At 45.0% G+C, this 17,336-nt stretch overlaps 1 protein-coding gene across 1 annotated transcript; it reads left to right on the top strand.

Annotated features, from left to right (window-relative positions):
- Window positions 1-5,347: 5,347 nt before the first annotated feature.
- PDE6D (phosphodiesterase 6D, cGMP-specific, rod, delta) lies at window positions 5,348-14,115 on the top strand. Its single transcript, XM_009999699.1, has 5 exons — window positions 5,348-5,382; window positions 6,162-6,250; window positions 10,007-10,132; window positions 10,986-11,091; window positions 13,487-14,115. The coding sequence occupies exons 2-5, from the start codon at window positions 6,169-6,171 to the stop codon at window positions 13,566-13,568; spliced, it is 396 nt and encodes a 131-aa protein (XP_009998001.1). The 5' UTR covers window positions 5,348-5,382; window positions 6,162-6,168; the 3' UTR covers window positions 13,569-14,115.
- The last annotated feature ends 3,221 nt before the right edge of the window (window positions 14,116-17,336 follow it).

Below are 17,336 nucleotides of genomic sequence, written 5' to 3' on the forward strand. Positions count from 1 at the left end.
ATGTAGCAATGAATACTGCAGTTTAACAGCAGGACTAACTTTGCTGCATAGCAGAAATTACCTGAGGTGAGCAGAGTAGAATAGAAGACAGCAATATTAACTTCTGTCCTATTAACATACTTTTCTATTACAATCAAGGTAAGGTTGAGATGGCATTCAGTAATAATTGTGACTGTCTTTCCAAGTACAGGCCAAGAACAGCTTATTCCAGGACTGTCTGATGTTAAATGAAAATAAGTGGTGATAAAAGATCTGTATAGATGGCAACTGGAAGCAGAGCCTTAAGGAGAAAGTAAAAAGGGAAGTAAAAGAATAGGAGTGTATGATACTGTGTTGGGTTTTTTGGTATGATGCTATAGCTGTTATATTTCCCTCTGATTGCATAATTTGCTGGGAAATGACTTTGTTGGTTGCTGAGGACTTTTGCTGCATTTTGTCACGAGGTTCACATTAATCTGGATCTTCCTGGGTTCTGTTGCACAGCAGTTTGTTCTGTGCAGGAGACTTCAAAAGCAGGCTCTCCTACAGTGAGTACAGGATTGTCAGGAGTGCTTTGAGGGGATAATTGGCTTCCTTCCATTTGAGCATTTAACAGAGCACCTTTCCAGTACCCAGCATCCAGTCATTTGAAGAAGCACAGTAACCCATATCTTGTGCTTCACTTAAGCCAGTTTAAAAAATACCTGCTCCTGTAAGAGCTGGCAGAACATGTTTTCTGACTGATCTGGAACCCCAGAGAGTGTGCTGCTGTCTGAGAGCAGAAATTGACACTGCCAAAACCCAAAGGCTCCAGCAATGTCTGAGGAATAGCTTCCATTTTATGTGTTTGCTTTGGTACTTCTGTTACTAGACAGAATGGATGGACTCTCATTCAGTTCCTTCAGATATGATTTTGCACCAAAATTCAGCCTTAGGCTGGGAGGAAAGACTCCTCACCACACTACCAACATACATACTTGGGTTTTATTAAACCCCAAAGACTGCAGCAGAGTGAACTCTGATTCATCAGTGAATTCTGATTCATCAGAATGTCTGTGCATATGATTAAATTTAAGGACACAATTAAGAGATGTGGAAGAGGGATTTGGGAGTTGTAATAAAAAGTGAGATTAGAGATTGGAAAGATTAGAGGACGAATGGCATGAGCAGAGTAGAAGCAACGGCTGTTTGGGTGGTCTGCTTCATAATCCTCTAGTTTGGCAGTTATTTTGCAGAACTTGTTTTGGTCCTTATTCCTCAGGCTGGATTGAAACAACTGAGATGCAAATATTCTTCTCAGCAAATATGTCTGATAGAAAAATAATCCCTAAAGGTTGTTCTTGATTTACCTGTAACATGTTTTAAAGCAACATGCTCCCTGGTGTCTGGAGTGTCTGCTTGTGGCTGCTTTTCACAACAGGCAGTGTAAAATCAGGAGTGAAAGTTGGGCAGTCCTGATCAGAAGCTTTTCTGGGTCTGCAATAGAGATGGAAGTCTGAATTGTTTTGGGCTTTCAGCGCCACCTTCTCTCTTGTCATTTATCCCATAGGACAATTCTTATTAACATGTAATTGTTGAGATCCTGTTTGCACCTGGTATGTAGTGAACTGCTCTTAATGTTGCATTTAATGTACAGAAAAAAAGAAGAAAAAAGCTGGCAAAGATGATGAAAGATCTTCCTTTCCAGGAGTGGTTATGAACATTAGGCTTGCTTTTATTATGAAAGATAAGAGTGCAGCAGTTCCTAAGCTTTTAGAATGGTGTAGACAGCGAGAAATAAAATGAAAAATGGACAATTTTAATGGAAGAAACAACACCTACTGTTTGCTCCAGCCTTTCAGATATTCAGAAATTGCTAAACATTCCAACATACAAAACAATAGTCAAGGAAATTGGGACAGAGCTTCTTTAACTCTGTACTACTTCAATGATTAATTTTGTTTGTACTCATTCTCTTCCTTCAAAGTAATTCTTAATTATCAGTGTGGTAATACATGGTAAACTTTTGCAATGCTAAAAGCACTTAAAGATAAGGCGGTATATTTTGATTTGTTTGAAAGAAGTGACGTCTGTGACAGATACAAAAAAGAAAGAATTTCTGTTCTGAGATCAGAGGGATTCAAGACAACAGAATTTGGATTTTGAGGTGCCAAACCATTTCCCTTCATCAGGCTAAGCAAAGTAGGACTTTGAGGAAGCTAATTCATCTCATGTATATTCCAGCTACTACAAAGCTTTTATGTAAGACTTTGCTGACCCAATAGGTGGTGGAATATAAATAGATCAACAGTACACCCTTCCTTCTGCTGTTCTACCTAATCCTTCCTTGCCTTCAGGATTGAAGAATGTTTGATCTCTTGAGTCTTAAATCAGACATTGTTTTGTACCAAAAAAATATATGTAAAAATACAGAAGAATGAAAACATAATGGTGTAAGTGTTCTTGTGGTTTTAGGATGAGAAGCTGAATTAGGAATATCCTATTGTTCTTTTTTTTTACATACAAATTAACTTCACAAAGCTATAACTGCCTGGCTTTCTACTTGCTCTTCTTAGCTACCCCTGCAAAGTGGCTTGATGTGAACCTCTGCAAAAAGAGTAATTGTGTTAAACCTGTATTAATTTACTTTCTCCTTTTCAGTAATACTTAAAATGCCCTCTTCATCCTGCCTGCAGGTCTCCACTGCTGCTCCAAAGTCGGAGCACTTTTTATTTTTAGTAACAGTATCTCTCTTGCTGGGATGGAAGAATTTTAAACCAATTAAACACGTTAGAAGATAACAGTGTGTGTGGGTTTGGTTCAAGATCTCCATTTTCTTCACTCTAGGGTATGTCCTAATACCAGCCTTTCTATCCAAGATGACAGAAATAGTGTGATAAGCTGCTAACTAGGTAAGCAGTACAGCTGCTGCTTTGTCAGGTATTCCCTTGCCAAAAATCACTTGTGATGGGTTTTGCTTTTTTTTTTTTTTTAATTCCATTACAGTTTAGTTTTATAAATGGTCTGGATTTTGACTTAGGAAATTTTTTTCAGATGCCTGTTTCTTTTTTTTTTTTCCAAAGAATGAATTTCTTCAAGTTTTTTTTCCAACAGAGGAGGCTTGTGTGTGTGCACTTTTAAGATCTGATGATTTGTTCTTCCCTTTTAATAATGCTTTGTTACTGGGAAAAAACTTATGTAGTGGCTGGAGTATTCTGATCCCTTAAAATATGTCTGGATCCACGTATTTTAACTCTGTGTATCCACCATGGATAGCAGGTTGATCTCATTTTTTATTTGCAGAAGTTGGAAAAGCATGTCCTGAACTTGCACGTGCATCTGTCTAGGCCAGAAAGCCTTTGGTTGCACTAACATCAAATCTTAATTCATTTTATATGAAATTTACATGAGTTAGTAATGTCCAGATTATTTAAATACAAGATATTTTCAAGGAACCATGGCATGCATGGCTGACCTGAATGCTCTCAGCAGCAGGGCTATAATCTTGAGCTTTTTGTCTATTCTTCATCTTTAATTTGACAGAATACAAAGCATGAGGCAGGCTGTCCTGCATGGATTTACTCTAGCACTGGAACATCAATGCAGAATGAAGTCTGATAGCGCATCACAGAAATCTAACACCCCAAATGTTTACAGATCAGAGTTCAGCATGGCAACAGAACTCGTACCATCTCTTTTGGGCTGGAGTAGAAGGTAAATCCTTATAAGGAGAAGTGACAGAAGTCAGTAGTCTACAGGAGTGTTTTCTGTCACCAGAAAAGTTGCTATCACTCTATATTTATTTCTAGTAAGGATAATAATTAAGCTGTGAGGCTACATATATTCTCTGAAGGGCACTTCTAATGTAACACTTGAAAATGGTGAACATGATCTCAGAGTACTCAAAAAATTGATAAAGGAAGAGGGACAAGAAGGTAGGACAAGACAAGGTATAGAAAGGAAAAAGGAAGGTAGTGCACTTGGGAGTCTGGATCAGTTCCTGTGCAGTGCAGGGTTTGCTGTTCTGGGTAGCGTCTCATCTCCAGTTCAGAGGAACTTTGCTGCTCAATTCAGCACTTACACAGCCTCTGACAAGGCCTGTGAGCTCATAACTCCCACTGATATTCACAGTGAACAAATACCAAATAAATACTTCTGAAGGGGATCATTTTTTAAAGGAAATTCAGGTTTTTGATAATCAAGTACCCAGTTTACTGAATACTGTTCTGCTAATGGTCAGGATTGTTTGCGTCACAAGGTGGTGTGAAGATCAATCATCAGTGAGATGCTCAAGATTATCTCATTTGGTATTTGTCCCTCACACATGGCATTTGGTAGATTGCACACTGCTTTCTATGCAAACAGCTTCATCCTTGCTACTTTGTATGTTTGTATGTGGGAAGATTTATCTAAAAATGGTGGATTTTTTTGGACATTTGAAATTACAGTTGGGGCGGTTCCCTCCTGTGGGTTGTGTTGCTGGGGACTTTGCGTTTTCTAGCCAGCACCACACAAAGTGCCCTGCCCTGCTGCAGGTTCTTGCCATGCTGCTGCTCACTTTCTCTCTCTGACTTGCCTGCCTACAGCTGCCACCTCCCTTGGTTTGCTGGCTGGGGAGAGGCCTCCACTGTCCAGCTTTCTGCCAGGAGATGGAGGTGGCATATGGGGCCTTCCAAGGATGATGCGTTCTGTCTTCTCCCCCTTTCACTTTTGCTGTAATCCCAGAACACGTGGTATATATTATGTGTTTTAGAACAAGACTGAGGGACATGAGCAGGCTGCCCTACACTCCCTCTTCCTGTGCTCCAAGTTGTTGCCAAGTTTTGGAAGCTGTAAGGCTTACATGCCTGTGTAAACAGATCCTGTGCAGGCATTCCTACCTTTCTGCTTCCCCTTGCCCTTTCAGTGGGACATGGAAAGTCTGGCCAGCCTTCAGGAAGGGCGGGGCTCCTCTCATCTGCTCTGAAGCAGCAGTCTTCCCCCTCCACGCACATTAGTTTAAAACAGGTATTACCCCATAATGCAAAATTTGATAAAGCATCTGTTTCTTCCCTGAAACTCTGGGGAAAAAAATGAGTTTGTGTGAGTCTGCGTGGAAACTGTTAGAGGATGAATTCAATATGAATTTATCTGACAACTCCTATTTATACATACATATACATATACATACATGTCCCTCTCCTGTTACTCTACCTCCCTAGTCAGTCCCTTGAGCAGTTCTCTCTTCTCCCAGTTAGTTTCCAGTGTCTTGTCCGGGCAGGGTGCACTGCTATAAACCAGCAGAGGGAAAGACCTGGAAAGACATTGGTTTCCCTGGCCTTACTGCACAGCTCCTGCTCTGTTTAGGCTGCTGACCGTTACACTGGTGACTCCTGAGAGCTGCTCTGATGAGCTGTGGAGCAGGAAGCTGCTGCAGGGCCTCAGGTTCACTGACCATGTATCCCTGCTCAAACTGGCATCAGGCAGGTGTGCAGGCTCCTTGTTTTCATGTGTCGATGTCTGAGTTATGTTGGAGGAGAGATTTTTTTGAGTTGTGCTTAAGATCATTACTAATTGTCCCTCTGAAGATGTATTTCCTGCTTGCCTGTAACTTCAATGACTAATTCACTGACCTGGCCTTTGTGAAAACTAGCACAGCCTCACTTGCTGAGAGTGAAAAGAGAGGATCTCTCTCTGCTTAGTGCTCAGCAGCTGAAGAATTCCCATGAGTGGCAGTTACCAGGTCAACAGCAACAGGACAGCCCCTGATATTCATATTTTGTAAACTAGGAAAACAAGCTTGATCAGATGTTTTTCTAATATGATATGGGAAGCACTTCTTTTTCTAGCATTTTTCAAGTGTTGGAGAACAGCAATTGTTTGTGTTGAATTATCTGTTATTGTTAATAATGTTCCTGCTTCTCTGCAGCATGGTGACATTGCCTTTATCCTTTACAAGCAATGGAAAAGGATAAATGAGGTTAACAAGCTTCTATCTAAAGTGAAAACTACATCTGGGACTATACAACTCTTGCTGGATTCATTCTGGTCACGGGCTGGCTTGTCCATTTATTTTCTGGGAAAAAGCACCTCTTTTCCTTGGCCTCAGAATAAAAAACAATTCAAACTCAGCTGAGTAGCCTATTTCAGAGCTTAGCAAAGGGTAGTAGGTGCAGCATTTAGGGATGTAGGCAGCTCATTTTCCTTAATTGCTTTCCAATCAGAAATTGGATGAACCTTCGGGATGCAGAAACAGGGAAAATCCTCTGGCAAGGAACAGAAGATCTGTCTGTACCTGGAGTGGAGCATGAAGGTACTGTGTGGCCTTACTGTGCATTTTGGGGTGGGTGGTGCCATACATCTGGGTCACCAGAGCTGTGAGTGTACCCCTGCTTTGAAGAACAGATGTCCTGACTGTGACTTCACACCTTCAGAGGCTTCCATCACAATAAAGTGGGGACACATGGTGAACAGTGGCTGTGGATCAGTGGCTGGCAAAGAGGACAAGTTAAACAGTGCTAAACATGAAGCACAGCTGGGTAAGGAGTGAGTGGCCAGCCTTTGCTGGATCTAGTGTTGGTTCCAAAATAACAAGTATAAAAATATATTGGCTTTTCTAATGTAACAACAGGGTTTAGTCAAGGTAGAGGTCAAATGGAGAACCAATGGAGAAGAAGCATACACAGTTATTACCTTGCCTGGCCACAACTTTCCTAATATGCCCACAGCAGCTAACAGGAGGCCTAGGAGAAATGAGGAATCAGGCTTTAGAAAGCAGAAGAAAATCAGCCAAAAGTATTCCCAGTTTTCTCAGATTTTGTGCTGCAAAAGCTTCTCCCTGGATGCTTGGCTAGTCTCTGAATCCTGCCTCATCGAGACTGTTGCACTGCCTTGGTTCAGTGCACCTACAGAAAGAAGTGCTTTGGGGCAGAGAGGACAGCTGGACCTGTGTCTTGTGAGGGTTTGTTGTGTTGCCTCATTTCCCTCCTGCCATCTTTCTCACTTTGGCCAATCATATCACCTCACTGTGCCTCAGATCTTCCTCACATATAAAACAGGAACCCTCACTTCCATCAGAGGAGCTCGGGGAATTAATTAAAGCATACTTTGTCATGAGATTAATGCCTGCTGCACAAAGAATCGAAGATCTTACCTGGTGTGCAGTTCAGTCATCCATCTAGAAGATGGATGGCTGCAAACTGGAACAGGTGCAGAGAAGAGCCATTAGGAGAAGGCACTGAAAAGATTACAGATGGGAGGATGGTCTTGCTTAGGAGAAGAGAGGATAAAAGCCATTCTTGTATGGGCTAGCAAGAAAAGAAAGCTGAGACTGATAGATTATTCTCAATAAATAGGCTAAGAAAGGGAAGAAGTGTCCCAACAAAGGAGGATAATCTGACTATGAATTAAAAGAAAGTGTGGGGAAATGCAATTCTGGTACAAGTCCTGGAACAGAAGTAGTGAGGGCAAACAGTCATAGTAATTGTTTTAAAATGAAGGCCTATGTGTCTCAAAGTCATTGTGTAGTTACTTGTGTGCATGTGTTCTGTGGCCCTTCAGGGCAAATCACAGTCTAGACATAGCAAAGAAATATATAGCAGAGTGAATGAAATATATTTCCTTTAAACAGGACTTCTGTTTGCTTTTTAAACAAGACTTCTATTAAATTTAAGTACAGGTTTATTTAAAAAAAAACAACACAAATTTAAAATCATGATACTGTATTACTACCTAAACTTACTATTACCACTTAAATTGAATAAAAAGAATATTCATGTGCTATTGGATTCCTGTCAAGTTTTAACAATAAACTGCTGAAAGTGGTGAAAAGGACTGCCTGAAACTGGAATTAACCATCTAAACCAGCGTCTGACAGCAGGAGCTTTTCCATGTTAACCCAATTAGCTGAATTCAGTGACTGCATTTAAAACTGGGAGGCAGCCTGGGAGATGCAAGTCCCAAAAGTTTGGTTTCTTCCAATATATAAGCAAAGCCTGGGGGAAGCTGCTGAGGTGTAGCACGTATAGAATCCCCATGGTTGTTCCCAGTCACCACAACCAGCTTTCATTCAGGAAATACAAATAATCCTTTCATTGTCTAAGAAAATATGTAGTTGGAAATATAAGTTTGGCTAGGATGGCTTTTTTTCTTTTATGTCTCAAATATTTAAGGTAGTTTTCTTAAACTGTATGAAAACATATGGATATTTTAATTGAATTTCAGTTCCTAACTAAACACAGTTGGAGCCAAAATTGGTTGTTTAATAAATAAGAAATGTGCCATTCATCACTTTCTAATCTAATCAGAATGAAGTATCTGACTAGATGATAGCTTAAATAAATGTGCAGGTATTGTGTATCAGGTTAGCAGAAAGAAGTACTAGATTTAGGATTAAGTCTGTGCTTACCTGCATTTCAGCTTGTTCTAATGGTCCTGACTGATGAGAATCCAACTTCTTTATTTTCTCTTCTGAATGGAAAAAAGGCGTAAAAGTAAAATGAGTTTAAAATAAATTATTTCAATTACAATTTTTTGCTTGATGGTATAAATATCAATTAAAATCTCTTAGATCAGGGGTTTAAAGACTACACAGTCCTACCTTTATTAAAAGTAACCTTTTCTTTTGTAGTTTTACAGTATTAAAGCAAAGTAGCAAAGCTTCTCAGCAGTCTGTCTTGGGGATGAAAGAAATGTAATTACTAAATTGCAGAATAGTTTTAACAAGTCATTTTACACTTAACTGTGAAGGGATGTTTATTCACAACAGGCTGGAGTCTGTACTTGTGCAGGCAGTAAAAAGGATGGTGCCACAGAGATTTCTAGCTGATAAAAAAAAAGACTAAAAATAATTAGCTTTTACACTTAAAACTCTTCCCTTACACTTTTAACTTTCTTTGTTACCTTTTGTCTTTTTTAAACAAGCCACAGGCTGTGTACTTCTCCATGGGATAGGGTGGTAGCTTGCATTCCCTAACCCTCCAGCTCTCTAGATTGGTTTCATATCAAGGTCCTACTCCATTAAACAGTTCTACATTAGATGGATTTGCCTGGGGTTTGGCTGCCTCTTCCTTTTACTAAACAGCAGCCTGCTGTCTGCTCATGGATGTTTTGATACGCTTTCCACCTGGGAAGAGTTTGGTTCATAAAGCACATGCCAGCTGTATTCCCTCCCCTCTTTGTTTCTAATAAATTTACATGAGACATTTTTTAATGTGCAGGAAGGATTATGTGCAATCACACCACTGAAGTATGATGAGCTTTGGAGATTTTTAGTAGATTGACTCCCCCCCCCTGCCCTGTATTCTCCTGATTAGGACCTTTCAGCATATTAATCAGTGCTCCCAAATTGTCCCTTCTTTTACTCCTCCACCTCTAAAAAGAGCCTTATGAAACACCTACCAAGTAGTTTGCTGCTTGTTGGTGGTGTCTCACCCATTGCTATGAGCCCAGGTACCTGGGACTGCCAGATGAGTCTCTCTTAAACTCTCTAGCTTAATACTGACTTTACTGCCTGTGTGGGTTTCAGTGTTTGGGGAACAGACAATTTTCAGACTTTGAGAGGACGATTCGCCAGAGCTGTGTGAGTTGGCTAAACAGTGCTGCTGGGCTGAGGAACTGCTGCTGGTGGTTTGCTGGGTGTGCACAGACTGGAAGGGAAGGAGAAGTGAGAAGGGCTAACACACTTGGTGTGCTACACAGCCCTTGACTGCTTGTGGTCTTCAGCAGACTTCCTAAAATAAAAATTTAAGTTTCATCTCATCTTTCAACTTGAAGAATTGCGTTTTTTTAGTGACAAACGGTGAAGAACCAGGAGTCTGAGATAATCAGTGTTGTATCTCTGGTTCTGTCACAACTTTCATTCCTGGCTCTGGGCAAGGGACTTAACTTATTTGCATCTTGGCTTTCACTCCCACAAATGTCAAAACAAAGTCCTTTGTATTTGCATATTCACCTGCTACTGTGATCTTGTACTAGCACTAATCATTATTTCAAAATGTACTGTAATAGCACCTGAAGCAGCTGGGTTTGTTTATTGTGTCCAAATAATGCTTCTTTCTCTGTTTCACAGCTCGAGTTCCTAAAAAAATCCTGAAATGCAAAGCAGTGTCTCGGGAGTTAAACTTTTCCTCAGCAGAACAAATGGAAAAATTCCGACTGGAACAGAAAGTTTATTTCAAAGGGCAGTGTCTAGAAGGTATGTATCTGCTCTGTGCAAAGTCCTGCTGCAGCACAGGGAGTGACCCCCAGGGCAGCAGGGATTAGAGAAACTAAAATGGGTCGAATGTGATGATTTTAATTTTTCAGAGTAGCACTGAAGCACTCATCTTGTCAGGACTAATGGGCCACAGTATTAGGGGATAGTATTTCATAAGTGTATTAACACTTTGTTATGTAAGAAAAAAATCTGGGTAATCATTCTTCAGGGCATAAATCCACCACAGGCTGCCTGAGGCAAGGAAACGGGTTATTTTGGAGTCACCCACTATGGGGGTTCATGCATCTTCCTCAGAAGCACGTAGTGCTGGCCACCACCAGGCTGGGGGCTGGCCTGAAGGAGCCTCTGGTTTCCTTTGGTTACAGCAGTTCCAGAGTGTTGTCCCTGTGACTCCATAGCTGCACATCTGATCTCCCTCACTGTGGTATTACTCATAAGCTGGGTTGAAGGAGAGGGAGATAAAACATTGATCTCCTTCTCTTTTGGGCAACCTGTTGTACACTTAGTCTCAGCTGGATCCGGGGACGTCTGCAAGAGGGGGAGTGTGGTTTCCCTGCTCCCAATTAGGTGTGATGAAACTTCTACCAAATGCTAAGGAAGTGGTGTGACTTTATCATTAGCATCAGCTATTTTCAAAAGGGAGTAGCTGCTCTAAGAGGAGGGCAGGGTTCAGTGCAAATTAAGCTTTACAAAGTAATTTAAAAGTAAAATGTTGGCAGCACAGCAGGACAGTTTAGGGAGTTCCCCAGCCTGTCAGGTGAAAAGCGTTAAGGACCATTTTCGGATTTTATCTTCTTTCAAATGCCTCTGGATCTTCTTTTTTACTTTGCAGAATGGTTCTTTGAATTCGGTTTTGTGATTCCTAACTCCACAAACACTTGGCAGTCCTTGATAGAGGCAGCACCAGAATCACAGATGATGCCAGCTAACGTTTTAACGTGAGTGCCTTGGGCTTACAGAACCTGAGAGCAGGCAAAGACAAAGCAGCATGTGGCATTTCCTTGGGGGCCACAGTGGGAATGAAGAGAGGGAGCTGCTACCAACTCTGAATCACCCCCACTCCAGTGAGCTGTAGAGAGATAAAAGGGGTTGAGCCAACCTCATTACCTTCTTTCCCTCAGGTCCAATTTGCATTAGTATAACAATAAAAGTTTGGAGAAAGTGGAACTGATCCCTTATTAGAGTTGCTTAATTTTTTTTGAAAGAGGAACTGTGAAAGGATTTTAAAATGCTTTGCAGCTTAACACCCCCTTGCATCCAGGAAAAATAAAAAGATGTTTGGGCCTTTTTAAAATTCAACTATTGATCAATGATTCTTGTCCAAGTTAGTTGTTTTTCATGCAGTACATCACCCATAGGAGCTGCTCTAGGGTTTGTTTCATCACTGCACCATTTTGCCAGGCTTTGTGTCTTTTATATTGGATTCTAAACTATGCATGGAGTTGTATCTTGGGATAAAATACCCGTAACAGGTAGGAAACAGTCATTTTACGGCCACCCATAATGGGATTCACACATCTTTCTCAGAAATGTCTGGTCCTGGCCACTGTTGGCACATTTGACTTCTGAGTGGGTCAGTGATCCCTCAGACTTGTGTCAAAATAAAGCATCCTGGGTTATTGCTCAGAGAGGGGGCAGCAAGGCATGAGGTGTGGTGGGATGACCAAAAAGGCTCCTTGAGGGATGCCTCTGGGAAGCTGTAATCACTGACAAAAAGCCACCTCCCTGCAGTGCTGGATGGGTGCTGGCAAGCACATGAGGAGCACATTGCCAGCAGACAGAAGGGTATGGGAATCCTTCTGCCAGCAAGAGGCAGACAGGGAGCAGCCAGCCTCACTGCAAGGTCACTGTGTCCTTTGGAAGACCTTCCTGCCCAGCGTTTTTCCCTCTCATTCCCTGTCTGGAGGAAAGCCAGTCCCATAGAGAAGGCTCTGGGATAGGAACTACCATCACTCATTCCTATTCACAGCACGTTTCAAAGAGAGCATGGATTCAGAAGAGATCATCAGTGTTCAAAGAGTGCTCCCTGGCACCATCTGTCCAGAACCTCATCAGTGCTACACACGTCCTTGGCTCCCAGAGCTTTTAGTCAGTACAGGGGGAGCCAGATTTAGGAATCAGATTAAAGAAACAAAGACATCTGAGAAGTTGGTTTTTACCATCTAGGGAAATCAAGGCATTTTCAGGACTGGGAGTCATGAGAGTCCAGTTTTCAAGTGACCTTGAGGATTTTCAAGTGTCCCATTCTTTTCCTGGAGTCTCTCCATTTGTAGTGGGCAGCCCAGATCTCTCTCCTGTTCATGGAGGTGTCCTAAAGGAATTTTGAGGCTTTATAGTAGAATCACCAGCCCAAAGAAATCCAAAGGGGGTTTTGTGGCCCAAAGACGTCAGCATCTTTCAACCACCTACACTTGGAGAGCCCCTCACTTTCTGATATTCCCAAAGACCTTGTGTTTGTCTCGGTGCTTCCACAGCAGGAGAGAATGGAGATGTGGTATTTGGTGCTAACCAAGGCACTGCACAAAGAATTCCCAGGATGACTGAATGTCCAACTGAGAACATTCCCTGACATTTTGAGTTCAAGCATTTTCCATACCACAGCCAAACCCTACTTGCTCTTGCTTGGTTTAGTTTTGCTAGTGTTAAAGTTACCAAGAGCCAGAGAGGAGGTGGAACTGCTGCTTTCATTTTCAAGAGCCAGATTATTTACTCATGGTCAGATCACTTTGCTCAGGTGTCCACGTGTTGTAGTGACCCTGAAGTTCTCACCTTTGTCTACTGAAATCTCTAAGCAACTTTAATCATCAGAGTTTTGTCACACCCAAATCTACATTTCCATTGCAGTTTGTACAAAATATGCTTGAGCATTTGCATTGAAGCACTTCCCAAAGGAAATTACATACTAAATGGGTTTAAGTAGCTTGCTCAACATTAGAGTACAGAGATGGGGAATAAAAAAAGAATTTCCATTGTTTTTCACAATCCACTGCAAGAGAGTGGGACCTGAAGGTGCTGGGACTGACCATTTAGCAGTAGAAGTCAGCAGAAGTTTGCTGTTTGTGGTCACTCTGCAGCCTGTGTGGTACTGAGCCCAGAAGGAGGGTGGTGAGGGAGGGGTGGGGGGAACTGTTCCATGAGGGAATGTGGTGGAGAGATCCTTCAGCCCTGATGGCCCCTGGATCAGGACACAGGGCTCACTGCACATGCCTCCAAACCAAAGCTCATGTTGCAGGGGGGAAGATGTCAGCACAGGGTTGTGAGAACACTGAAAGAAGCAGTTCCTGCTGTCCATGCGCTCCTCTAATGCCTCTTTCTCCTCTTTTCCTTCCACAGTGGTAATGTTATTATAGAAACCAAATTCTACGATGATGACCTTCTCGTAAGCACTTCCAAAGTGAGACTTTTCTACGTTTGAGATGGGGCTTTTTGGAGCTGTTTTAGTTTTTCCTCCATACAGTTCTTGGTGCAGAACCCCCTGACTATCCAGTGGAAAACACTCCTGTAGGCGGTGACCCTGAGGACCAGCTCAACGTGGGTTGTGACCTTTGCCCATCAGTTATTTTGCTTTCTCCTCTGGCAAGACCAGACCAAACCCTTAGAGGCAGGACCATCTGCTCAGCAATGCACTGGGGGAGTAGAGGCCGTCTCTGAACACGGGCAAACGATGGTCATGCAGAACCAATACTGTAAATTGTTAGTCTCATCCTTTGTACTTCTCTGGATCCTGGTATAATCTCCCATTTTCACTCACACCAAACTCTCAATGCGTTTTGTTTTTGGGGTATTAAGTTAATGTTTTCATTCTTCTCATGTTGTAGGTTTCTATCCTTTCACTGGATTTCTGTGTGACTGGTCCATGCATCCTCTTACTCTGAACTTGTAAAATAGACTGTGATATCACCTAATGTAATTAAGGGAATTTCTCAATTAAAACATTCCTACCGTCCAAAGAAGGGAAGAAACGTTAGTTCTGTGTCTTTTCCTTTCTGTTACAAAAATGCCTCAACTTCTATCACTCAAGGCAACAGCAGAACAGGGCTCTCTACAGCCCTACTGCCACCGGCCCCATCTCCTGGTTAAATTTCTCCCTCCAGTTGACCACGTAGGAAAGGTTTTCTGACTGCTCTGGTCAAGGTTTCTCCTTGACCTCATTTCTATCCATTAATCCCTCAGGGCAGTTTGTCCCTTGTGTCTCATCACTGGTTCCTTGAGCAGTACTGCACACTGTTCTGCTTCTCCAAACTCCTGGGGATGCTCAAACCCCTCCAGAAAACTCGTGTTCCCCTGAGCCCTCTGGTATCAGTCCTGGGCTGGGCTGAGCTCCCTGGAGCACAGCTGTGGCTGTGGTTGCTGATCCCAACAATCCCCATGTGTGTATGTGTGGCTTTAACAACACATGGCAGTGATTTTACTATTTTACAAGTGGCTTCTTGAGCCCTGCCACTACTTTTTCCCTTTGTTGCTTAACATTAGCTATAGCACCTGTAAATCTTGGGGACATCTCCAACTTCTGCTCTTCAACATCACGGGCAACTTTATGATCACTCAATACCTTGGTCAGCCTTGTCCTGTGGTTGGACTTTAGATTCTTGGGGAAGTCACAGGTAAATGAAACTCACCATTTCAGATTGGGAATCCAGCCACTTGGCTGTACATTGGAAGGGATACAGAATATTTTGTTGTTGTTGTTGTTAATTGGCCATTAATCCCCATGAGAGGAGCATCAGCCATTGCAGCAGCTTTCTCATGACACCCTGCTGATGGATTTCAGCTGCTGAACTCACAGGGCAGAGTTATCTCAGCAGCATGACCTGTCCTAGACCAGCCCCTATACAAATAGATCACCCGAAACTGCCTGCTGCACCCCACCTGCACAACACCCAGTGATGGGTGTCTACCAAAGAGGAAGGACAAAAGGTATCCGAGAAGGAAAACCACAAAGGTCGAGCGAGGGTATTGAAGGTACCTCTAGGTCAGATGCTCCTCTAGACACACACAGGAGGTGGCTGCAGCTCCCGCGAGGTGAGCTGCGCTGGGGTAGGGTCTTGGAGGGACCGGGCTCCTGACACGGCCCGGGGGTGGCTCCCGAGCCCCTTCCCTCCCCGCCCGCCTGGCCCGGTTCGCCCGGTTGGAGCCCCTCGGCCCCGCGGTGCGCGGGTCACTATCGCCCCCCTGTGGCTCCGTGCGAAATAGCGGGCAGCTCAGCAGCTGCTGCCCCTGGACCCGCGGCTCCCATGGCCCCAGCATCCCTCCCACAGCCCCCCCAGGCTCCCCCAGTCCACTCCAGACACCCCAAGTGCGGGACGCGGCCTCCCTTAAAGAACCGATGGAGCAAACGCCAGGGCTGGGGGACAGCAAGGGGCTGGATCCAGCCGGCAGAAAGGCCCCAAAAGGGAAGTGTGATCTGACCAGACACCATCCAAAATCCAGGTGAAGGGCCCCAGAGTTTCTGGAGCAGGAGCCCGTGCTTGGCCCATGAAGCTGCAGATTTTCTCGCTGTGGGTCTGACAGGGATTTGGGAGCACTGGGAGAAGGAGCAGGGGACACTGCCAAGGCACTGCCCTCAGCATGTCCCATCCCCAGGGCCTGAGCGTGGCATGGGCAGCAATCAGCTCCCTTGCATGGAACCATAGGTGCTGGGACAGCAAAGGTCCCAGCAGACGGAAAAGTGGGGCTGGAAAGGGTGAGAGTGGAGCAGGAGGTCCAAGGTGTGTGTCACCACTGCCACCACCCGTCCATGGGTGGGTGGTTCTGCCCACAGCCCAAGAACAGCCCCATGCCACCACCCTCGGTGCAAAGGCAGGTGCAGGAGGAAGAAGCGGGAGCAGGAACCAACACAGTGGTTCCCCCTTCTGTTCACAAAAAAAAAGTTTCCACGTGGAAACTCCTAGCCTTGGCAGGCATCTCTGGGGCAAAGAAACTTCCCCCAGCCTGGTTCACACACCGGGCTCTGTGCAAGAGGATGGCTCCATGGTAGCAAGAGGGGCAAGTTTGGGGGGTTAGAACCTGGCTGGGCCTGGCGAGGAGCCTCTTGCCACCCTGGTTCCTTCCCAGAGCCCGGCCACTCGTAAAAACCTTGGCTCACCTGGAGCTGCTGCCTCCCAGCCCGTGCTGGAGCCGTCGGCATCTGAGTGTCCAAGCGGTGCTCGGGAGAGGGAACCGGCTGGATTCAGCAGCAGCCGCCGCGGGTAAATCCCAGCCGGCAGCCATGGCTCTCCCAGCCTCATTGTTCACAGCTGGGGTGTTTTGGCCCTGGCAGCTCTCAAGGCGGGTGCGAGTGCCTTCCAGCCGCCGGCACGCAGAGGGCGTTTGTTTGTGCAAGAGCCTCGGGGCAGGGAACGTGCTCAGGAAGGGGGCTGCCCCCTGCCAGCCCGACTGCCGCCACATGGGGCTTGCCCCCCACGTCGGGAGGGCTGCGAGCTGCCCTGGCAGCCTGCTGAAAGCCGGCAGTGAGGGCAGGGCAGCCCTGCGGAGCCTGGACACGCAGCCAGAAGCCACAACAGCACATCAAGAAGCAGAGGAAGGAGGGAGGGGAGAAGCAGGCAAGCGGTGGGGCACCGGCACAGAGATCTGGGGTCAAGCTTGAAAAAGCAAACTTCATCCTTGCTGCCCTTTAGCCATGTCTTCTCCTGGGAGCCCTCCAAGCTGGGGTGTTGCACAGCCGCTGGGTGAAAGCAGCGAGGCAGCACGGGAAGACAGTGATGCACAACGTGCTCTGGGCCTTGGGGGTGCACTCTGCACGGGTTTGGGTATCCACCACACCACAGAGGTTCCCTGAAGCACGAGCATGTAACGAAAAGCACCCATCGATGGGATGCAGGGCTGGCTGCGAAGCAGGACCCTGAGCCTGGGTGCGACTGGCTCTTGCCATCACGAGCGTGAAGAGAGAGCAGGGTCAGCTCCTTCCCAGCACACAGCGAGCCCAGGGTCTCTCACCAGCAGCCCCCCGGGGTGTTACCTCCCCTGCCCGCCCCGGCTGGGGCTCCTCCTGGCGCGCTGCCCCAGATCTGCCGGGCCCGAGAGCGCTCACCCCGGAAGCTGAGCCCTCCTAATGCGGTTAATGAGCTGATTCACGAAGGTTACCGGCGAACAAAAGGTGCACAAACAGCCCAGGGCCACGTTACGTTCGGTGCTTGCTTTGCTACTCTTACCTTCCCGCTGGTGCGGGCAGCGGCGGGCACAC

The sequence above is a fragment of the Chaetura pelagica genome, unplaced genomic scaffold (assembly GCF_000747805.2).
Source record: "Chaetura pelagica isolate M959 unplaced genomic scaffold, ChaPel_1.0 scaffold20, whole genome shotgun sequence".
NCBI classification, from domain to species: Eukaryota; Metazoa; Chordata; class Aves; order Apodiformes; family Apodidae; genus Chaetura; species Chaetura pelagica.